Raw genomic sequence first — 25,291 nt, 5'->3', positions numbered from 1 at the left:
GACTGGAAGAGAGCAAATACCACTCTTCTCTTCAAAAAGGAAGATCCAAGGAACTACAGGCCTGTCATTCTCACCTCAGTCCCTAGGAAGGTGATGAAAAAAATCCTCCTGGGATGCATTTTTAAATACATGAAGGACAAGAAGGTGATCTGGAGTAGTCAGCATGGATTTACAAAGGAGAAATTATGCTTGATCAACCTCACTGCCTTATACAATGAGGTGATTAGCTTGGTGGATGAGCTGAGAATGGTGATGTTGTTTACTTTAGTAAAGCCTTTGATGCTGTCTCCCATAACATCATCACAGACAAGCTGACAAAGTATGTGTTAGATAAGTGGACATGGAAAAGGATTAAAGACTGGCTGACCTACCAGGCCAGGAGGTTCCTGATCAGTGGAACTAATTCCTGTTGAAACTAGTCGTTGAAACTAGGCAACAAACTAGTGGTGTATCCCAGGACACAATACTGAAGCCAGTACTGTTCAACAACTTTATGCTGTCCCGGACAATGGGGCAGAGTGCATCCTTAGCAAGTCTGCTGATAAGACAAACTGGGAGGAGTGGCTGATACACAAGAGGGACTTCAACAGGCTGGGATAACAGGAACCTCATGAAGTTCAGAATGAGGAAGTGCAAATTCCTGCACCTGGGGAGCAACAACCCCAGGCACCAATTGCTGGGGGCCAATTGGCTAGAAAGTAGCTTTGCAGAAAAAGACCTGGGGGTCCTGGTGGCCACCAAGTTGAACATGAGCCAGGAAAAAAAAAAAAAAAAAAGCAAGCCAACGTAATTCCACGTAAACATGAGAAAAAACTCTTTCACCATCAGAGTGACCGAACATTGACACACATTGCCTGGAGAGGTTATTCAGTTACCCATCCTTAGAGAAATTCAAAACCCTACTGGAAGCTGGCCTGGGCAGCTTGCTTTAGGCAACCCTGCTTGAGCAGAGGGTTGGACTAGATGATCTAAGATTTTCAACCTAAATGATTCTGAGATTCTATTTTTTTTTTCTTTTGGTAATTCTGTTCTTTCCCTTGTTGCTCAATTCTGAACTCCATAGCATCTTCAAAGAACACGCACTCTGAACTCTGAATAAACTGCTTTTAGTGAAGCAACACACTCATACATACTGCTTTCATGTGAATTACCTGTGAGAAACTACGCATCATGCTTCCATGTGATCTACATGCAGACTTACCGCATGAAGTGCATACTTGTTATGGACAGAACACTGCAGTGCTTTTAAAATGCTAATTAGCAATTCCCTGAACTACTTCAATTAGAGAATATATTTATAAACCTTTCTCTTCCTTATAAAAGGAACATCAAAAACAATATAATATCATCTGCCTCCTGTTCTAAGAGCCTTCAAACAGAGTTTTGTTTATATGAAACTTCATTTTCTAAAACCATTGTTCAGGAACACATCATAAGGTCATGTTATTGAATTTCTCTTAACTGACTTTATTTGCCCCTTTTCAGCTTAAAGTGTTAGTTAAATAGGGAAAAGACAAAATAAATTTAAAATAGTAACTTTAATTATTTTTGCTACCTTCATTAAATATCTAGAATAAAACATTGCCTGTATCCCATTTTTCAATCAGAAGTCTTCTAGCTCTAGCAACTGTGATAGATTAAGTGCTTGTGGTAAGTGATAATATATCCAAACAAATTCAAACCTAAGGTTTTTCACATGGATGCTTCAACCTGCTACTTTAAAGCTAGAAATTTAAACAGATGTGTAGAACTAGGACTATATAACTTCTGTATTGTTGAATCTGAGTATTCTTGTTCATGTGCAAGTTAGCTATGTTTACACAGCAAACAAAGAGGAACACAGGAAACATGTGAAAACCCAGTTTCAACTGACAGTTAAAAGCTATAAGGAGTAGGGCAGCCCTCAGAGCACATTTATGAAAACTGTTCCTCCAGCCACCAGCAAGTGAAGTACCGAAATAAAAATATCATTTTGTGCTTTTCATTCCCTTCAAACCCTTTGAGGACTAAAATACAAGGTTTGATGATTTTGGACCAATTAACAATAATACTTATTCACATATTTCTGCACATTATTAACAGTCCCTTATAGGCTGAAGTACTTATATTTGAAGACTATAAAAAGGATCTACCAGTGATAGCCATTAGCAGTTGCCATGTTTTCAAGCAGCAGTGCAAATTTTTTACAACCTCACAAAATTGCCAGAACGATCATTTTCAATTCTTTCTAACAGAAGGTGAATTGCTGCCACAAAACTGTCATTGGCAGCAAAACAAGCAAACAACATTCTCCATCTAAATCATCAGCAGGGATAGATGAAATTACAATTACATACAGAATGTGTTACAAGAAACATTTGGGTGTGTATCTTAATAGTAAATTAAAGAAAATTATTTGAGAAATAATCTGAAGAATTGCATTCACCAAACTCTTCCAGCAGTTAAGACACCTTCAGCTGACAGGAGGGAGGTTTAGATTAGCCATTAGGAAAAAATTCCTCACTATGTGAGGGTGGTGAGGCACTGAACAGGTTGCCCAGAGAAGTTGTGGATGCAGCATCCCTGGCAGTGTTCAAGGCCAGGCTGGACAGGGCCTTGAGCTACCTAGTCTAATGGGAGGTGTTGCTAACACTGGGGGGTTACAAATATATGTTCTCTAAGGTCCCTTCCAACCTAAACCATTCTATGATTCCATAATTATAACTTCTACAGCTTTGAAACCAAAACCTATTACATCATCTTTCTTTTTCTTTCTCCCTTCTCTTCCCTACATCGCCAGAATTTCATCTGGTATTACACACTGACTTCATGGATCATCAGCAAGACTGTTTGGTTTACATCCATGATGTACATTCTACTGGTTACAGATCCTTTTGCACATTTTCCCACAAAAACAAAAACCAAAAAGAACCCCCCCAAAAAAACAAACCAACCAACCAACAACAACAAAATCTCTTATCTCTAATCTGCCATGCTCCACTTGTTTTGTGATACTCCACTCCTATTCTCTATCCTAGCCAAGGCCACACTCCGCACCCAGCCCACTGGAGTTCCCTTTTCTTAATTGTCCACCCTCTCTTGTTCTTCATGCTTCACTGCTAATACCACTCGCTCAAAAGATCACAATGTCTCTGCATGCTCATCCAACTTCATCCACGTCTTATCTCCCACTCACATCAACTTCTGTTTAGTTATTTTTCTCCTGGCTTTCAGTTTTGGGATGCAACTGAGGCTTTGGATGCAAGCAGGGCTGGTCTTGCTCATTTTTCATTTCTACCTCCTGGCAGCACACTTTCATGTCCTCCCTCAGCCTAGCTTTGGTTTTCATCAGATCACTAGTGAGCTCTTCAGCTCACTAAACCAGCAAAAGCTAATCACCTCCTTCCTTAGCAGCTCAGTTTTCAACTAGCTTAGTGATCTGAATCAAAGAAGAGGGGGCATAGTGAGAGAGGAGGCCTTTGCCGGGAGAAGGGAAGACAAGAATGGACCTGTTCCTTTCAGTGCCATAGGCTCAGCCATTTTACCTTGCACAAGCCTTATTCACTCAGTTCTATCATAGAATCATAGAATAGTTAGGGTTGGAAAAGACCTTAAAATCATCTAGTTCCAATCCCCCTGACAAAGGCAGGGACACCTCACACTTAACCATGTCACCCAAGATTCCATCCAGCCTGGCACTGAACACTGCCAGGAGCATTCACAGCTTCCTTGGGCAACCTGTTCCAGTGCCTCACCACCCTCACAGTAAAGAACTTCTTCCTTAAATCAAGCCTGAACTTCCCCTGTTTAAGTTTGAACCCATTACCCCTTGTCCTGTCACTACAGTCCCTGATGAAGAGTCCCTCCTCAGCATCCATGTAGGCCCCCTTCAGATACCAGTTATCTCCCATTCATTTCATTTTTTTTTTAATCTGTAATCCTACTGATTTTGGATTTCTGTGTCTGTTGGCTGTGTTCTTTTTTCAGAATTACTAAATATCAAAAAAGGCGCAATCTTCATTGGCAGAGGAGGCAGGGTAACACCATTCTCTTCATTTGTTCTCTTTCTTGCTTTCACCATCCCCTTGCCAGGTTTTATTCTTTTTCCACAGCAGCACCAAAATACAAAATGAAGTGTGGTGGATGGCCCATCCCAGTCTCATCCTGACTCAAAGCACAGTCACCAGTCATTGTCGTGGAATAATGAGATGTCTTGCCTGACTTGCCCTAAGTCACAGAGGCTACGTCATAACCAAAGATACTTATTCAGTTTCCTGCTCTGAATAAATTCACTTCAGTAACTGCTAAAAATATAACTTATCTTCCTCCTCTTTCAGATAATACTTATTAAAACGGCATATTGGTGTTATTCTGTACAAAACAGGTCTGAAAATTTTCTTCCTATTTTTCTCTACCACTGTGGACAACTTGAGAGAGAAGCAGAAACTAAAAGGTCTCAGAAAATCTTTCCTCAAAACAATTTCAGATATACTGAGGATCATTTCAAAAGCAAGCTTGACTTCTCCAAGGTTATAAAACCATAATTTATTTTATGTTACAGTAGAAAAGGAAGTATGGTTTTGAGGATTTAATAAATGTCTTTTTACGAGAAACTGTGGTGTTTATACTTTTTTGATTTTTTTGCTGTTTGAAGCTGAACATTTTATTTCTCAAAAGTCTTAATTTGTTCTAAAGCTTTTACTTACAATTTTGATAATTCAAACAGAACTATTAAATGCAAATATAGGAATGTTAATTCCCAGTCCCACTTACAGAGAAAACTGCTAAATAATTATTGCTGAACTATAAATTCTTCCCAGTTAACTATTAACTTGCCAAGATAAAAGCTGCGACCTGTTCCCAGGGCCAGCAGTTGCACTTCAACAGGAAGATCCAGAGAAGTGTACTTTCAAGTGAATTACTGAGAGAACTTTATGCAGTGAAACTAGGAGATTTGTGCCACAAATATCTGCTGTAAAGAAACTGAACTTGCAGAAAGAGTAGAAGTACAGAAACAAAGGCACTCTGCCTTAGCTAAAAGTTTTCGTTTTGACTGCAGGAATAGTTTCAAAATTACCGAGAAAGGGAATGAAGAATCATTATTTCACACAATCAGAAAAGAGACTTGAAATTATGAGGAGAGCTGTCTGATGAGTCCAATTCATTATTTAAGCGATAAACTAAAACATTTTAACCCATTCATGAAATTTTTCAAATACAAAGTTACACAGCTAATAAAAGTCTCCAAATGTTTCACAGAATGAGGCAATGCAAACTGTGGTTGCACTGGTACCTGTGCCAGTGCCTCATCACCCTCACAATAAAGAACTTAATTAAGATCTAATTAAGAATTTAATTAAGATTTAAGAAATCATTTCACAATAGCACCCCATTACAGACAAACTTGCACAATAGTCTTGAATTTTGCTTTTCACACATGGGAGTAATCTGCTAAGGATCAAATCAGGACTGCAAATTTGCGTCTGCAAATGTTAACATCACTTATGTTGTCTAAATTTGGAGATACATAATTTATCCCACTGCACTACAGTCAGTTAGTTATTACTTATGTCAGTTTATAGAAGAGTGGTACTCCAAATGCTGTGTCAATAGGTATGACTCCACCCCTGGTGCAGAGCAAAGTGGAATGTTGTATTATCCTAGATCCAGAGACATACCTACAGTGTTGTATATGCCAGCAAAGCAGGAAACTTTTCCTTAAAGTTACAGATTGTCTGACACACCAGTGATAACGCTGGCATGCAATCATACATGAAAATGAAAAAAAAAAAATAAAACAACAAACCAACCAACAAACAACCTAGCCCAGAATAGTATTACATATTTCAGAAAGTTGCAGTTATATTTTCTATCTATATTAATGTTGCCCTTGTTGGTAGGGCAAGAAACAAGAAGGGATTGATGCTGTGCTAACACTGCTCAGCACAAAGTAGAACATTAGTGTGTTACCAACACCGTTCCATCACAAATACAAAACAGAGTATCGTACAAGATGCTATGAAGAAAATTAACTCTCCCAGGCAAAACCAGTATAAGAGTGTAGTACAATAGGTACAATAGGTACAGTTCCACATCCAACAGTCCTAATTAAAAAATGCAAACTAATGCAAAACAGGGAGAAAAAGATCAGGCATCCTACTTTAGTTTTATGAAGGGTGAAATTTTCTGCCTGGTTTCATGAGCTAAACCAGCTCACCAAAAAGTACAGGAAGTAATGAGAGGGGTAGGACATCACAGAACAACAGGAACCAGAAAAAGAACTCTCTTTGATTTAGTCTTGAGGTGAACCAAAGCAGCTTGTACAAGTAGCAGGCAGAAATGCAAGCCTCATAAACAGTATTCAGCACCCTCTGGCTAAGGTAATGGTTTCACAACCCTACACAACTCCCCTTTTGGAACCCCCCTTTCCCGTGTCTTCCTCCATGATTTAGTCTGCAGAATCTTGTAATGAATCCTGCCCCAGCTCTGGTAGTCAATCACTGGGCCACCTTAAGAGGCAACTTAGGTAACTAAATGACAGACTACCCTCTGTCATCCCCCCAGCTCCTACAAAACCAACCAACCAACCAAAAAATATTTTTGTGCCTTTTTGGTGAGCTGAATCAGCCAAAGGTAAGGCAAGACACCTAAATGCACTATGAAGGGAAGCAGGGGTAGGAATGGGAATATTTATCATGTAAGACACTCAAGTCAAGGTAAATAGTTGACAAATACAGCTACCAACAGGTTTTTCCTTATTTTTTTTTTCAGTTTTCCTTTAATTTGAGACTATAGAAAATTATCCTGTTTCCCAGGAAAAACGACAAGGCTGCAAATTAGCATCTTTCCCTTTTATAGTGAAATCATGTCACTTGGCACTGTCAGCCCTCCCTCTAACACATAGCGACTAGTCTAAACCACACCTAGACCACTGTAGGGTGAGATTCTCCAGCCTTCCTGTTTCCTAGAGAAAAAAATGAAGGGTATAGATGTTGATGTTCTAGCTAAGAAAGCAGTTATTCAGTATTCCATATATTTATGCGTTTTTATATTGACAGTATATATTTATAAATAAACGCATGCACTGTACTCAAATAACACTGTATCATGACTCCTGCATGCAGTCCTTTTAAAACCCAGCCTTTTGTTGTTTTCAGAATTTACATCAACCTCTTGTAGCTAAATGGTCAAAGCACCAGTCCCATACTTAAGGCAATGTAAATTAGCTTGCCCAGACAATGTTCATCAGTTAAGCCAAACAAACTAAAAAGAACATTTTGGATAACAAATCTCATAATAACATTTTGACAGATTAGAACACAGCACAGGAAAAGCAGGAAAATAAGGATGCAAACTTGTTTAATTTTATGTAGCAAAACATTTAACTAGCTTTGGTCAAGAGGTCATTCAATAACAACTGGACTGAATATAAGCTGACATAAAAATGCATCTGAAAGTAAATCTTATATGGCTGTAACTTTTGTTTAAAAAAAATAAAAACAACTTTTCACTCAATCCTTAAGTAGTGAAAGCATACCATTTATCATTGAAGACTAGTATTAAAAAAATACTCCAATACTTTCATGGCTGGCCAATACTGATAGTTTAAAAAATGAAATAGGACTGACCTGGACAGAAATTCTGCTGTGTCTGAGTAGTTAATTTTTCTTGTACGGCGCGCTTTTCAAAATGCCCTGCAGTTGCATTCTGATGTAGGCCTCGTTGTCTGGTGGCAAATCCCGATTCTCCAGGTTCAGAAAACTTCAGGTAAAACTGTGGCTCCGGATCACCAAGAGAGAGGTTTATAGCCCCATGTCTCCCATGGCCATAGTCAGGGAACACAGATTCGCCCTCGGTGTTCTGTGTTGGTAATGGGAGAATCCGATGATGCAGCTGTGGGCTAGGCAGTCTCGAAGATAACGGAGAAGGAATAGGTGACATTTGTTTGTGTATATTAGATACCGGATATGAATTATTAAAAACATTACTCACTGATACTAATGAGGGTGAATGCAGCTTTTTCTCTTCCAGTTTAAGATTATTACTTGTCTGAGAAAGATCAGAACTTTCATTTACAGGCAGGTTCAAAAATAAATGCTTGTTGCTTCCCCGGGATAGCGTGGTTCTTTTCTCATATATTGAGCCTGTCAGGTTTCTGTCTACTCTTGTAATTTGTTGCAGTCTCTTCCATTCTGCAGCTTCATCTAAACTGTCGCTCCGAATAACTTTCAGAAGAGCTTTATTGACTGCTCCCACAAGGTTGCATGACTCATCAGTAATGTGCACTCTCTCTGCCTTGTACTGCAAACCAGAGCTGCCTTGCTCCTTTTCTTGCAGCACAGCATTTTGAGAGTCTCCAGCAGCTTCATCTATGGAGTATACATGAGTTCTTGATATAAACTCTTTATTTACTGTTGTAAGAACAGGAGGAATGGTTTCTTTATCTCTGTGAAAATCAGGTAAAGACTCTGAAGGGGGTTTGTCAACTTTTTTAGTACAAGCTTCTGAATCCTGTACTTCAGCAACAACTGTGATTTCTGGTTTCTCCCTGCATACTGGCTTAGTACACTTGCTACTTTTCAAGCTTTTAGCAGCTGCGGATTTACTTAATGTCTCAAGTGTGTTAGATAGACTGTCCTGAGATGACTTTATCAAAGAGATACCCTGTTGCACTTTCATAACTTCAGGGATGCATTCTCCATTGTCCACTAGTTCAGCTGTGACTGTGTCGTTGTCTTTTGAGCTAGAACTTGGTAAGTCAGCATCCAGTTTCACAGCTTTGTTGCTCTCAAGAGGGCACCCCTCTTTTATCCACCTTTCTGGCTGTATACTATTGTCTACTGGTAAATCATCCTTACCTTTTACTGCTACCCAGCTGGAGGCAGAAAAGGAACTGTGAAAACTCTTGGTAGGAAATGTTGCGGGGAGCATTCTCTTGTTTTCCAGTTGCTTGGTTTTTGCGTTCAGTAAAGAAAGATGTTGTTCATGTATCTTTTTCCCCCCTTTCCAGTGTCTGAACTCCTCAAAGCTCTCTTTCCTTTTATATTTCCTCATTTTTTTGTGATTCAAATTGTCTCTATTTGTGGAATCCAGAAAGAACTTCTGCTGATGTGTAAAACTGAAGTAATCGTCACCTTTAAGTTTTGGGACTCCAGAAATATCCTGTCGCTTTCTCTCCTGATGTCCTAGGTTGAAGTCCAGAATATGGTGTGATCTCAAAAGACTGGATAACAGTGTTTCCTTTGCAAAAGTTAGTTTGTACAGTTCAATAAGAATGTCTTTTGTGGTACTTTGCTTGAAAATAATATCTCCAAAGTCTTCATATGGCTTTTCTCTCAGCTGTATCTGTAACCTCTGTCTTACTTGATAGCAGCTACAGAAATGTTTACTGGTTCTATCCAGAGTTAAACAGCACCTGTAAGTAAATCCTCTGACTTTGCCTTCTGGAAGATAGAAGCTGATGTAACAAAGCTCCATAATGGGTTTGTGCAATTGAAGGACAGTATGCGTGCCTTCCATTATGCTTGCCAAATTAGTCATTCTTTTAAATTATGTGCTAAGTATTTCAAAGCTTGCATGACATAGAATGTGAGGCAGGGAATGGACGGAAGGCATCTGACTAATCTTCAGCAATAATATTGTCTGTGGAAAAAAATAAAGAGAAGCCTGTCAAACTTGATTATGGCAAATGTAATACGACAAATAACAAGCCTGCAGAAGCACAATCTTCTCGCAGTGTTTTCTGATACAAATCTCTTACCTCGAAAAATCTGACCCAAAAAGGATGACTTTGCTAACACTCATAGTTGGAGTCATAATCCATCTCTCATACATCATTTTTCTGTCTCCAGGATTCTCAGTTCAGAGAACTGTTCCATAAGGCCACAAAATGTTCACTGAACCACACATTTGAAACATAATTTACTTTTAAATACTATATCCTGTTGCCCTCTCTCTGTTAAAAGTTAACTTGCTGTTGAACATTTAGTAAAAAAGAACCATTCAAGCACGTATGTTGCCTTTTTTCTCAGTCAGCACAACCAGCACCACCATCAAAATGTAATTAGCTCTCACTGCTCTATTTACCAAGAAAACATTAAAAAAAGAAAAGGCTGAACATTTTCTTCTAGCACTTAACTGTGAAACTGCCGTGACATCAAAAAAACTTGCAAGAATTAAAAAATAATTAAAAAGAAGATCAGGTTCTGTTTACTTGGCTAGCATATAGGTACCATACAAATCTATTTTGACTCAACTAAATAGTGTAAACGTACTACAGGCAAGTTTATTGAGCTCTGTAATTTCCTTTTCTTTGCATCACATTGTATTTTCTTGCTACAGATTAGATCTATTTACATTCATTTGATACATCATGATAGAAGATGGTTTACTAATTTTGATCACTAAATTGGCTTTTTATCCAGAAAGAATAAATGAAGTCTGCAGTCACAACGAAACACCTAAACATCAGGGAAAGACAGAAAGCTCAGCAGCTAATCCAGCAGCATGCAAAGCTGAAGAGCGCTGACTTCCAGGGCTTCTCTTTGTTGAAAAATGCAGGAATTTCAGTTTTCAGCTTCAAAACACAAATACATGGTAACTTTCTGTCATTTCAAAAAGAAAAACTCAGCCTCAGGCAACAATAGTTAAAAGAAAGGTGTCACATTACCACGCCACATATTTCAGTTTTATATTTTTTTTACATATATTAGCATTGTATCAGTTTTTATTATGCAGGGAGTTAGATGTGATAAATTGTTGGCATAATTTCATAAGTAATCAGCAAATCCTAACTCTTAAGAAACAAGCAACATTTACGCAAAACCTATCCTCCCAGCAAGTAGTCATTTATTACAGTGATTTTGATCTAAGTTTTGTTAAAGCATTGCATTTGTTTAGAATGTGCTTTAAATAATTTCAAACTTTCCTTTTACTTTGAGTACTATCACTTTTCATGCAAGCAGAACTCTTAATTTGCACACATAATCCTTGAAGTCAGAGGAGTGATCCTAAGGGGAGAGATTAACGGCAAGAACAATCTTCCATTAGGGTCAGATAAGCTTCTTAATTCCATTCACCAGCAGTCAATAGCTACGTGGCATGACTCAGAATCCCAGACAGGTATCGGAAGGTGTAGGAAAGATGCAAAACCTTTAGTCAACGCTTCTGTTGAAGACTGGCTTGTTGTTTCATAGGCCTACAATAGTTTCTGATAATATTATGCCATACTGTTTCTTCTTGCATTCTTGTTTTAAGTCATTGCCAGAGTTTTGAGTTCAAAATATGGACAAGTTTGAGTACTGTCTAAAAGAGCAGCCTCACTTTAGTCTTCCCTGTCTCCAGCTGTGCATGCCTGATGTTCTTCTAGTGTAGAACTGAGTGATCATGCAGCCACAGTGTGTCACTGGCAGATGCAACTAAGCAGTTCTGCATACAGAAATAATAACTATCAAAGAAGATTTTTTCATCACAGGAGCAGTCTTGAACCTGCTCACTCTTCACCCAAGCCGTAGAGAATACCCTTTACAAAGCAGTTTGTCAGTACATCACTTTAGCCAAAGCACCAAACTGACCCTCAAGTAATCTGTTGTGGTGAGCTCCATGAAACATGAGCTAGTTAACGTGGGCATTTCTGTAAATGAATACTCAGCAGCGCCAGCTGAGTCAGTTCATTTTAGGAGAAGTTTATTGAGGAGCAGAATTTCAAGAGTTACTAGGCAAGGAAATGGGATGGCACAGTTGGTCCATTGGCAACATACAGCTGTTAAACCAGGAAGAAGAATAGGCTACTGGGAAAAACCTAGCTAAATTGAGGATGAGGGTGGATATCCCAAGGAGACCAAATCTATGCTTAGTGTTGACTTAAGGAAGATGATGCATCACGTCAAAAGTATTTGACAATGCATTGATTTAGAAAATAATGAAAGGAGCAGTAGCAAAAAAGGGAATTGGTTGTGGGTTTATTTAAATAAATGGAGTTAGGTTGCATTATTCATATTTCACAGTCCTATCTAGGAAAAAATCTTAGTTAAATTAGTCTGCATTATTATATGTGTTCCTTTGTTTCACCTCAAATAACATTGTATTTTCTCACTGAAATATGATTAAGTGACTAGAAGGAAATAGCCTCGTGGAAAATATAGACCCAGTAGCTATAGACACAGACATTATGACCAAATTTAATACCCTCAAATGACTCTGTGGTATCATCAGATGAAATTCAGCTCAGTTCTGAAGAGTACATTTTTTATTTTTTGACAAAACAATAAACGTGTAAAGGAGAGAACCAGCTAGCCCTCACCTCTGCCACACAGATTTCCTAGGCTATGTCCTCCCAAAACACAAGCAGTTTCCCTAATCTGATCTGAGCTTCAAGTCATTACATTACTGAAATGAGACCTACGGCTCTCCCTTATATCATACTGCAACTACAAGCAATTTTTCAGTTACAAGCAAATAAATCTACTGAAGAATTTATTTTTTTTTAAATCTTACCAACTTTGACAACATCCTGCCAGGCAGGCTTAGACCTGTTTTACAGGTTACATCCCATTACATCTCTTCTTAGTTACACCAAACTAAACATTGGGTTTGATGCACACATGATGACACATTAAAATGTACAATCACCTTGAAGAGAACATAATACCCCACTTATAATGAGAAAATTTACACATACTTCAAAATTAAATCATATTAAAAGTGAGTTTTAGAGAAAACCAGTAATAATAACAATAGCAGTAACAGAGGAACATTTTGTTACTATTAGGCCAATAAAATATTCTTTATCAAATTTTCTATTGATTTAAAAGATAATGTGATACCATGTACTGCTGCATTGTTTAGTGGTATTTTGAGGCTTATTTCTATTAATAGATACAATCATTACTAAGAAAACCTTTTTCTCTCCAGTGCTTCAGCATTTTTTCAGCCTTTTAATAATCTGCCATGAGAAAACAAAGTGAACTCTTTGCTCTATGAGCAGCAGCATTATAAGAAACTATCAGGAGAGTTATGTTAAGGAAAAGAAACTGGTTAAGGACATTCAAACTTAATTTCCCCTACTTTTCTGTTTACCTTGCAATCTGTTAAGAATCCTACTTCTATTTGCAAAACTTATTACAGGGAGTGAATTTTTGTAAATTAAAGGAATCTTTTTTTTTTTTTTTTTTTTTAGGTTAGTGACAAAAAATGGCCCAGATTTAATGCTTCTCAAAGTCTAGGGACCACACATCCACCCATTTTGCTGTTCAAAATGTGCTCTTAGGGAGCCAGTTTCTTCTCTCTATTAGGACATACCATTCATTGCTCAGCATGACAGATGGTCTTCCTCCTTTCCCTGATCTTTAAGTAAGCAAGAATTAGAACTCCGTACTTTCCCATCTCTCCCCAGTATCTGATTGTTATTAGGTGGCAATCTGTTCATTAGTATGCTATAGCTAACTTTCTGTGCTGTGTTATGCACCCAATTTACATACCAAAACAGAAAAAGCATTGTAAAGGTAGTAAAAAAATGGACAGAAGGATCCATGTCACAAGCTAGAAAAAACTGAAATGAAACTGCAATGATATTTGTTTACTGAGCACAACTTGTTGATAGAGACAAACTGCATCATTTCCTTCTCCTGCTTAAACTCTCTTGTGGCATGCCAAGTTAATTGGTTTTAAGTTTCTGAATGGACTAAATCATATGATGACATCTCACTAGAAACAAATACATTCTCAGAAGCCAAACTGCCCCGTGCTTGTTCCTGGTCCTTTACAGACCACTGTCTCATTTGTAATAGTTCTAAATAAGCCTATTACCTTTCTAGTGCACAGGAGATGAAAAAAAAAGCAATGATGATACTTTGGGGTTTAGAACTAATGCTCACCATTTATTCTTAAAATTTATATTACATTTGACTAGTCAGGTTGGGAAACAAACATAAAATACATATATTACTCACATCGCATCGTCTCCAAAATTGTTTAAGAAAAACACACACTGCAAAACTAGAACAATATGGAAATTACTGACTTCACTAATAGTTTAGTTTCTGAAGTGTTAACAGTATTTTTAAAACAGTGACCTTCTTCACTATAAAACATCACAACTCCTAATATTTTCAGTTGTACTCTTAGCAAGGAAGTCCCTTTATTCAGATTCTTGCTCCTATGATTTGAGCCAGGTGACCTCCATTACAATTCATCTAAGTTAAATGCCAGGCATGAATTACATTTTTCCTTATTACAACCATGTAGTTCTAGTTCCAACAAGTTCCACCCATCTGCACTAACTTGCTAGTGACCCCTTTCTAAAAGCCACATGGTGGGAAGCTATATAAGCCTTTCAATGAAGGAACAGGGACTTATAAAAAAATTGCTATTGCAAAAGCAGAAAAAATTAAAAAGGATGCCTTAAAGGGTAATAAATATCACAGAAACATTTAGGTTGGAAAAGACCTTTAGGATCACTGAGTCCTACCGTAAACCTGACACTGCCAAATCCACCACTAAACCATCATAAGGGTATCTTTAGAACGCTATTTTTCAAAGACCTCAGAATGAGATGTATATAATGTCAATGATATTCTTGAAACTGGTCTTTCCTATTCAGTGGATTTCTTTTGGTTGCTTATAAAACAGCTTAACTCACCGTAGTATTCCTTCAATAAAAGTTCTTGTATGCCCTTGTGTTAGTAGCTTCCATTTTACAGTAGATACATAATCCCATAAAAGAAAAAAAGGTTTCCAGTATTACACTTCCTGTAAAAATATTTTGCCTGATATTGTGTTGCAGTCTCTACTTAAAACCAAGTATCTGCTATAAATTTATAAATAACAAAATATACTCCTTAAAATCCATATTTCAGTGCTGACTCCTTTCTTATATATGATTTTGAATTTTTAAGACAGAATGACAGAAAGTACAAAGTCAAAGGACATGACAGAACAATAAGAATGAAGGAGATGTTAAAATAGGTAGCAGAGTGAGAAATTATATTAGGCAAAACCTTTTGATTCACAAAGCACTGGCAAGCTACAGCTAACTAGATGAACTTGTAACCCTAATAGAAACTCTGGGTTACCTGGCACTCCGGATTCATTAGAGACAATACATCTTCCAAGCTACACTTAAATGGCCACTAGCACAGTACAGATTGACCAGGTAGTTTATACAGTGTTTGAAACAACAAAACTTAATCCATGAAGAGGTAAACCATCCTTTTAATCATCCACTAATCAAACGACATTCATGGTTTCTTATTGATTTCCAAAGTACAATATCACGATATGACCAGACAAGGACATTTATGCTCTGCTACTACAAAGTCTCATTTTCACTCCACTTCCTCATGAAAGTGGTCTATGTGAAGAACCACAAGCAAATGCTTCTGGTTTCTCACAAAGCTGTCTAAGGCCACAAGACAGCCTTGGTAAATCACTTGGTAGCAGCAAATCTACACAACAGGAATCAAAGCAATGGATATAGGGTAACGATCTGACAAAAGAACTCTTTCTGTATGACAACCACAATTACATGGATGAGAATAGATGGAACACATATAAAAGGGACACATAATCTCCAGATAATAAGCACTTTTAGATATCCTATTAAATTTTGTCACCTAATTAAAGTTCACAGAATGTTTTGTCTTCCAGTTAGACTAAGTATCTCACTGAAACCTCTTGTAATAACACACAGTAAATTTTAACAAAAGAAGAAACTATCACAAGATTACAGAGAGCCATTACCTTGAAATGTATGACAATTACAGGTTTTACAATATCTATATTTTATCTAAAAGGTGATGTATATTTTAAGAATGATGCTGGAATGAAGATCACAGAACAGAAATCTCTCTTAGAACATTATTTTCTGCTGATGATTACAGTTGAAACAGAACATTACAATTTCACAGAAATATGAAGATGTTCAAAGACTTGAACTGAATTTTGCTTGTTAGTGCATTGTTACAGAAGAGAGCACATGAAAAGGAAGAAAAAAGAAGCATGGAGCATATCTAGAAACATGATATGAAATATTTAAAATATGATAGGATTATTCCCCTAATTCCGCAAACCCATTTTCTGACATAGCTAAATACAAAATTTAAAAAAGAAAACCTCCACAGGCTGTTCCTACATTCTAATTGTTCCAAATATTCCCAACTTAAAAGTACTGCAGAATTTCAGTGAATTACATTTTTGTCATTGCCTTTTTCAACAGTAGAAAAATGTTATAGATGGAAAATAATTAAATAAATAAATAGTAATCTGGATGACACTGATGTCTTTTACAGTAAAAAGAGAATGGGAAAGAAAGAACAGAGCATACAATATTTGAAAAGTCTATTTTTAAAAATCCAGATAAGAGTTTTACCATTATACTGCAGGTTGAGCAAGAAATCTAACGCATCATTTCTTTAATAAATAACTTACAAAAAAAGATAAACCATTTCCTGCCAGGTCTAGTTTTGAACTTGGAGTATAAAGAAGGAAATAACTGCATTTGGAACTACTAGTGATTAAAGAAAAGCAAATAATTCTTTTAAGGAGCTTAGTTAGGTATAAGCTGATTCTTGGAGATTAAAACACAACTAAGCAAACTGAGAAGTTCGTCCACTGGAAGCACTGGCAGATGCTAATGGAAGCTCTGATAGAAAGTAATATATTTTTCTTCTATCCAGAGTACTTTCTGAATATAACCTGCCATAATTTGAAAATACACAAAATAATTTGTACAAGTGTTTGTTGGAGGTTTGTTTTTCTGCTAATATTTTATCTGTGCTAATTGCACCTTTTCAATTTTAGTTAGAGAGAAATGAGACCTCTCCCCCTTGAAAAACAGAGACTGACATGAAAGTTCTTATCCTTCTTTAGCCTACAACAACTTAGTAAAGCAGTATGTTGTTTTTTCACATACAACTATGTCAGCAAGTTAAAAGAAAAGAAAAAAAAGAAAGGAAAAAAGAAAAAAGATGACACACATCCTCATCACTACCAGAATTTTGTTGGGAGAGTTCAACCACACCCCAGAACATACTTGCCCGAATCTGTTTGAGAAAGGTGACTAATTTGCAACAAGTTAACAAATTATATTTCCAGCACAGACTCTCCTATTTGACTAAGACATTGCTAATAAAAGGTTCTGCAATATTACAACTATGAAAAGTCTTTAATAAGTAGTAAACCAGCAAACATTAAAGACCAAGCAATGGCAACACATATCCCAAAGAAATCACTGTTAACATAGTCTGTTTGAAACAGACTATTTGAAGAAGTACAGCATTTAAACAAACAAACAAAAACAACCTCTCTGCACTTCAGTCAGGTTTTTATATTCTTCTGCTCCTGGGCACTTAGCAGGGAAAGAACTGAGAGAACAGATGAGTTAATCATCTTGCTTCAGTTTTTTTTGGACTGGAACAGTTTTCTGACTGCTGAAGAGGCAAACTGGAAGTATCACTACAAACACTGCATTCCAGATAAAGATACATTCAGCATACAGGATTTAATGCAAAAGGTCATTCCCAAATTTCATAGCTTTATAAATAAGGGAGTTTTTTCTAAGTAATGTCAACAGCAATTCTTACAGAATTTAAAGATATTAAATAGGTTTAATAGATTATAACCTGATCAAAATTATATTTGTCATTTCTCACCCCACTCCTCCAGTTTTACTTCCAAAAATAATTGCCTTAGTTTTTTACTAAGATTTTTTAAGGAAAAATATTTCAGAGGGGAAGATCTGACAGGGAGAATGCAGCTGATATAACTAAATGCCCCAAAGCTGTTACTGAAAAGAGTCTTACAATGAAACATGCCTGACCAAATTCAGTATAGATGGTAGTAATCAGCCTTGCTGGTTTTGTTTTTTTTTTTAATTGAGTATCAGGAAACAAGCTTACGTACATGGGAGGTGAAACAAGAAGAAGCTCCAATTTGCATGATACTTGAAACACAAGACAGACTTTGATTAAATAAACATTTTTAAAATAAAAGAATTGTCTTTTTAATCTTTGTCCAAAAGCTTTACTTTTGCTTGTTCAGACAGCAGAGTCTCAAGGCAAGAGCTGCATCTTGGTCTGTTTTGTATTGCTTAGCATCTTCAGTTTCACTAAACAAAGACATCATATTTTTATTTAATTATTGCATGTCCATGCTTGTTAGTCCCATGAAGCATTTAGTACATAGCCTTTCAGACCAAAGGTCTTTTGCCAGACTTCAATTTCAGAGACACATCTGGCATACCCATATAGTCTGAATTTAAACTCAATTCAGTAGTTAAAAAAAGTAAAGGAGAAGAAAACTAAAAGGCTATGTTGTATCTTTGAGCTATTTCATGAGCAAGGAAAGTATTTCCAGCTGCAAAAAGTCTGGACCAACTGCGAAAGGAGGCGTAAATGCCAAGGAAGCTTCAGTAGTGAAGACAGAAGAAAAATTAAATTTAAAAGAATAATAACAGCAATTAGAAAACCCTCTTATAAAAACATTTCATACCTTTAGAAGAATCCTTCCATTAAGTCCAGCAAGCTTTGAATATATCTTTCTGTAGTGAAAGGTCAAAGATGCTGTCCACATTAAGTTCTTAGGGATCAAGAACAATTATTTGAAATAATGTATTTGACAAGTTAACAAATCTATCTTTAACTATGCATATGGTAAAATATTAAAAAAAAAAAAAAGCAAATTTGAGAATAAACTCAGAAAGCTTTTAAACTTTTCCCCCTTCACTTTAGTGATCTTCAAATTACTTTAGCCTTAAGGAATATTGGTTGATGCAAAAATGATACTTATCATTCATGTTTTGAAAGTCTTGACTGTACTGGATGAAATAGAATGTAATGACTTGTGATGATCACATTAACACTTCAAAGGAGGAAGTGTTAAAGCAGAGAAATACAGTTTCATTTGTTTTCTTCAGTGCAACTTTTTGCTAGCAGCATTTCATACATAGCTAAATGTTTTTGACATATGACTACAAGTAACAAAAAATTATAAACCAAGTTGCTATCTGTCTGAGAGGAGAGATAACAATAAGTTAAAGGCCTGTTAAACAAATATATACTTAAGTATTGGGTTTTATATATCTATTTAGTCTTTTTTTATCTGTCCTATGCAAATTAATTAACATTTAAAGTCTTGAAAATGGATAATTGCTTAAATGTCATTGTGATTTTCTTGGTCTGAGGCCTATCATAGAAGACGGTACTTGGAATTTTCATTAAATTTTGCAAGTGTGTCAACAGGCAAATGCACTTCTACCAATAATAATGCTTACAAGTATTTATAAAACTCAATTTTTTTCAAGATTGAACAGGTTGCATAGATCCCCCCCACAGAGATCTAACTTTAGCAACAAGATAACCCTCATGGGAAAAAAGCAAGAAGATTAAAACATGAAGTCACAGTATTTCAGTTAATAAGCTTAAAATACAGCAAGATAAAAAGAATGGCTTTGAGAAATGTGTCAAGTTAAATCTTGATGTAATTAACGTATTTAATTAATTTTACTTCAAGATTTCAGTAATACCATTTAAAATAATTTACAAGATTTAACAACTCCTTAAATGGAGGACAGAAGCAATTCAATATTAAGAATTTACAGGTCTTACATAATTTTCTAAGGGCCCAACTCAACAAAATATATATGGTATTATGAAGCTACTAAACGCTCCATTATTACCACATAGAACTGTATTGAAAATCAAGCTGAATGCCCAAAATAATCATCAGAGGTTCGACCTTCCATGGAAAGGGAAAAAACAGCAGTATCTGCAGGACTAGGAGGCAGTTACTTGGATAAGAATTCATGCAGTACAATTTGTGCACTTTCTTTCCCTGTTCTCAGGTGGAAATGCTGAGACTCACTATACATACTGTATCTCTACTCTGGCAACTTACAGGGAAGCAGAATCACAAACATTAATCTGGAAAGGCATTATGAAATTGCATAATGTTTTAAATGATCATGGCAAAAAGCAAAAACCTCCCTCAGCCTCCCTTTTTCTGGCAGCTCTACAGTTTACAGGCTCCATTGTCACAGAGAATGGTTGAATTAAACAGATAATTAGGCATACAATCAGATAAAAATAATCAACAAAAATCACAAGGACTGACTTGTTGTGCTTGGTCATTAAAATATTAATGCAGCCTTTCCTCTTACTGTCTTCAAATATGTGCAAATAAACCTGGATGGTGCCAACTAGCAACGATAACAGGGAGACATGGCTATTAATAACAAAAATGAGCTTGGACATAAAGGAATAATGTATAAATATATGAAAAATGCTGAAACAGTAGAAACAATTTATACCCAATTAAGGTTCAGATTCCATTGATTTATTTCTATTTGATCACTCTGTGACAGACAGTGTCTTGCCTTTTTGGTGCTCTTCATGATACCTAAAACTAATGGAATATACATTCAGAGTATATATTTTGAAAATCTTATGAGATCTAAGCTAGACGAATTTCTTTCATGCCAAAACAGCTAAACCAAAATTAAAAGCTGACAAATGTTCTCAGAGGCCAGGAAGACTGGGTGGAGAAAGGGCTGCAAACTAATATCTGAAAGCATCAAAACAGAGGCACATAGAAATTTTTTCTCATTCAGTTCTTAAATACTGTATAGTAAAGAGCAGCATGTGATCCCACCCTAGAGCCTTAACAAAGACCTCTGTGTTTATTCTTGGTTTCCTTTTCCTACTCTTGATCATCTCTGAAGAGTATAAGTCGTGGTAACTTACAAAGCTTGCTTTTGACTTTTGGTTCCACTTTCAAACATTTGATGTGTGCAAGTTAAAGCAGGATCAAAGGCCCAGAAAGGATCACCTTGTTAAATGATGCTGTAAAGGCCCAAGATTACATATGCCTTTACATAGACAAATTTCATCAACAGCTGTTCTTTAATAAAGCAGAAAAATTACCTTTTTTTGCTGCCAGAGTAAAAAGCAGGTTGTTAAGTCCTTTCCTAGCTAGGGAAAAAAAAAAACCAAAACCACAAAGAAAACCCCCCCAAAACAAAACCAAAAAAACACAAAACCCACAAACCAAAGGAACCAAACCAAAATCCACACACAAACCCCAGCAGTTCTTCATGTCCCAGACAGAACTAGCTCTTCACCACATTTTTACATCCTGACAGATATCAGTATAAAGCTGACATTCATTACTTTGATACTTATTTTGAAAAGTAGCCATTTCTCAATTTTCTATTTGATATTTGCTTATAGCAAAAAGGGGTCTTCAGTTTCTAATTGTTAAGCTTTCTCAGAGTGAGATTTCATCCAGTTTGTCATCATCTTACAGTAAGAGATTAATTTCTTCTTTGAAAAAAATTAGCAATTTATTTTTTAAATTAAATGAACAAGGATTGAATAATGGATCAGTACTTCAGTTTTATCCTAACAAGTTGCAAAATATTAGGGAAACATTCACCTGCTGTTCACTACTTACTACATGATTAAGTCACCCAGGCCAATGCAGCTGTACACCTTACCCATACATCTATAAAAACCCACAAGGAAACATGCATGTTCATGGCACTTGACTTTTAATGAGATAGGTGGCACTCAAGCCAAAACTAATTTCGATTGTTAAAAAGGCACTTCACAAGATAGTTTGATTTCGTACCAAATAGCAGCTCTCTACCCTTAGATATTCTGTCTACAGTCCTTCAAATTAAGTTGATGATGTTATGGGTTGACAGTTTCTTTTTTTTTTTTTTAGTAAGACAAAAAGCACTTCTTCTTTCTCTCTTCCACTGTCCATTTAATCTAAAGTGGCTGAACTATTTCTGCTGAAACTTACCAAAACAAGACAATTCACCTGCAAGCACAAGCCAAGCTACCTGAAAGGTGAAAGTTTCAGAACATCATGTGTAAGTGATTTACTTCATAGTAATATACAGATATACTTGTGGAAATAGCCTTAAATGTGCACATAATGGTTTAATGATAACACTTGCACAAAGCATTTCTGCAAGTAAAATGATCATTGAATCATCACAAACAATTCAAAGGATGGATAGAAATAACTAAAATTAGGAACATAATAAAATATTTTCTGTCATTTCTTAGCAATTTTTAAGTATTATTCATTTTCTGTGAGTCTCCAAGAAAGTAAGGACTCATGATTCCTGCTACACTCTAGGGAAAACTAGTATCACAAGACAAGACAGTGGGACAGCCGGAAGGACTAAGTATATACAGTTCCCAGACCAGTTATAATGTGATTTAGTATTGCACTGAAGAAAGGAGACAGTGCAAGACAGCACTTCAGGACTTCTCCAGAATGTCATTATGTGTCCTTTTCCTACTTGTGGAAGATATTTGGAAATGTCATTACACAAATGCATTCTAACTCAGGATAACAGTTCAGTAGCCTCATCTGCAATGGTGGCTCCCGTAAGATTTACAATATAGAGTAACAGATTGTCTGAACCTTGTAAATATTAATCACGTGTTTTCCACTCCTCTGCCCTCCTGAGTGCATGAGGCTATTTGCACTGGCCAAATGCTGCATCCCCCACTTCCCTGTGCCCATCCCATATATTAATCAAGAATAAAAAAAGAGCATACAGATTTAAGAGTAATTTTGGGTCGGTATGAAGTAATCCAGTGACAACTTATATTAGCAGCGCTGACAGGAAAAGGGGAGAGAAGGGGGCAGGGAAGAAAGCCACGGACTTCCTTAGGACCGCAAAAGAAACTAAGCGATCCCAGTTTTTATGATGCCGCAGAAGCTATTTGTAAGTAAACATAGAGGAAGCGGACGAGACGCAAATGAGGACGAACCAGATCCCTTCTTTGCAGTCCTGAGTTAGTGGTTTTATTTTCTAATCCATTCGATTGCGAGACAGAAGCCACTGCAAGGAACCGAGCAGATGGGCAGAGCGGTAGAGGAGCAAACGAAAGGGCATTACCTTGCGAGAAGCGGAGCCCTGGGTTCAGATGCTCCCGCTGCTGCTTGAGGTGCAGGGGAGGACATGCGATGCTGAGCGGCTGCGCGACTGCAGCCCTCCCGAGATAGCCCTGACCCCGGAGCTCGCCTCCAGCCAGCCCTAGCCCTAGCCCTAGCCCTGGCCCTAGCCCTAGTCCTCGTCCAGGTCCTGGCCGCCAGACTCATTCCCAAGGCAGGAGCCCCTGGCTGTGCGCGTGCCTCAGCAGCCCCTGCCTGCGGGGGAGGTGACACGAAGGGATTGACGGAGCAAGTGACCAATGGCGGGACTGCGCGGCCGCCCGGCACTGACGGCAGGCGGCGGGGAGCGGCGGGGGGCAGCGGAGCCGGGGCTGAGGGCGTGCGGGGCAGTGAGCGGCCTCTGGCGTCGCCTCCGGAGCGCTGGCGAGGGGCCGGAGGGGTTCTGTGGCTCTCTGCGAGGGCCGTCGCTGTGCCGTTTATTCTTGCCGCTTGACGTGTCAGGAAAGGGTTCTCCAGCGAACTGCGGGTTTGCGGCGAGCTTAAAGCATCGAGGCTCCTGCCTGCGTATTTTTGTCATAAACTGCCTTTGCGTAATCCACCAAAGCTGTTCGCCGCCTGGCAGAGCATCACTGCCAATCATGGAGCTACCGCTTACCGCAGAAACTGTAATCGGCCCTTAAGTAAATCAGACATAACTCTGAACTGCAGCATTAGAGGACAAGGAATCCTGCTACCCGTTCCTTCTAACGCTGCTTGAAGAGGTAAATCACAACACAAGCTTGTTTCCTAAAGGACCTTACAAAATACTTAGCTATTTCAAGGGACAGGATTCTAGGTGGAGCAAGAAAATGACCTCATTTATTGGTGTAAACTTTTTTTTTTTTTACAAGTAATCTTCCATTTCTGCTACTCTTCACTGAAAGTATTCCGTTCTGGAAGACATCGTAAAGGAAACAAAAAGTCTTTGGAACAACATACTTAGGTGAAAATAATAGAGACAATTCAGAAGTAACAGTTACAGTAAAAATACTAGTAACAAACAAACAGGAGAAAGACACGGTCTTGTGATTCCCATTGATGTTTAAAACCCTTCTTGATACTGAAACAGTGCAATGAAATATCCTTTCTCACCATGACTTACATACTCCTAAAACTGTCATATTTGGTTCTGCTGAGCTTCATTAATATGTGGTAGGTTTATTAAATTCTTTATGAGCTCACTGCAGATCTTTCATAAACAAATGTGATCCTAACAGAAATCACCCATCTCCCTTTGAAACACGGGGCATTGTCAGATTCCTATCCCTTTAGGCCACTCACAACATCGTTTCATGATCAACTGATAGCCTGTACATAAATACTGGCACATACGCTGCATATTGAGACATGTCTGCAGACTATGGAATTGCAAAACAAAAAAGGCTGGAAGTAAGATTTTCTCTTCTGATGCTTAGTATTTTCAAACAAATATTAACAATTACTCTGTTAGTAACTGCCCTTTTTGTGAGCATATGGTGTATATGGAGACAGAGTTCACAAAAAGCAACCAACATGAAATGATCATGTCAGGCTGCAATGTAGGGCACACTGAGAGCAAAACCTAATCTGCAAGAGGTTTCCACTTCATCTGCACTCATCTGCATAATCAGCTTTTCATCTTGTCATAGGATAAATGCAACCTGCCTTCTGCTTCATTTACCCTATATAGAACACTAGTATAGATTTGTATGAAGCAAGCGGTAAGAGCTTATGTAGAAATGTATTTGAAAGTATTTAAAAAGGAGCTTGAAACCATTCAATTTTTAAAGGAACATTAAAATTTGGAAGTCGTCTATTTGCTAAATTGACATACTAATTAGAGCTATTGACTAGATCGAGTATGCAAACTGATCCTTCTTTAGATGAAACAATCCTTACTTTCAGCTACAGTTTAATGTCTTAATCCATGCATTTGGATGGTAAGCAATGATAACTGTTGCTTGAAGTTCTCGGGAGCTTTTATCAACTGTTAAATTCCAGTATAATAACCCAAGCTGTTGCTTGGAACCAGTATGATTATTACTTGTTTTAGTTTCTGTTCAACTGAGTGTGGAAGGCTCATACAAGTGAAGACCTTCATGGAACAAAGAAATGAGTAACAGCCTCCAATTCAGGCCGCTTCTGTATTCTGAAAAGTATCACCAGAAATCATAGCTAATCCTCAGCTGAAACACTTCAGCAAAAATGTTCTCAGATGCAATGTCTGAATTGGAGAGCTACTGACTGACTTTGATGTCTGGAAATCTGAGTCTAAAATAACTTCTAAGGGCTAAATATGAGAATACAGGCTGGCCAACTGAATATTTATGATTCTTTGGAATGTTCAAAAGATGAATATTTTTTTGCACTATTGTTAGAAAAAATG

At 37.3% G+C, this 25,291-nt stretch overlaps 1 protein-coding gene across 4 annotated transcripts in view; it reads right to left on the bottom strand.

Moving 5' to 3' along the window:
• Positions 1 to 23,055, bottom strand: part of FMN1 (formin 1) — a 189,289-nt gene extending 166,234 nt beyond the window's left edge. For 3 of the 4 annotated variants that reach the window (XM_062619314.1, XM_062619317.1, XM_062619316.1), the window contains exons 1-2: positions 18,466 to 18,689; positions 7,608 to 9,621 (exon numbers count right to left, since the gene is read on the bottom strand). In XM_062619314.1, coding sequence (XP_062475298.1) covers positions 7,608 to 9,519 — 1,912 coding nt within the window. In that variant the 5' untranslated portion in view covers positions 9,520 to 9,621; positions 18,466 to 18,689. Of the gene's footprint in view, positions 1 to 7,607; positions 9,622 to 18,465; positions 18,690 to 22,891 lie in introns of those variants that run through there. The other variant, XM_062619315.1, reaches the window with a different exon arrangement.
• Positions 23,056 to 25,291: the final 2,236 nt, after the last annotated feature.

The sequence above is a fragment of the Pezoporus occidentalis genome, unplaced genomic scaffold (assembly GCF_034315485.1).
Source record: "Pezoporus occidentalis ecotype Australia unplaced genomic scaffold, CSIRO_AGI_Poc_V1 ctg21, whole genome shotgun sequence".
Classification (NCBI taxonomy): Eukaryota; Metazoa; Chordata; class Aves; order Psittaciformes; family Psittacidae; genus Pezoporus; species Pezoporus occidentalis.
The sequence above is the reverse complement of the archived record's forward strand: the minus strand, read 5'-3'. Positions and strand labels throughout refer to the sequence as shown.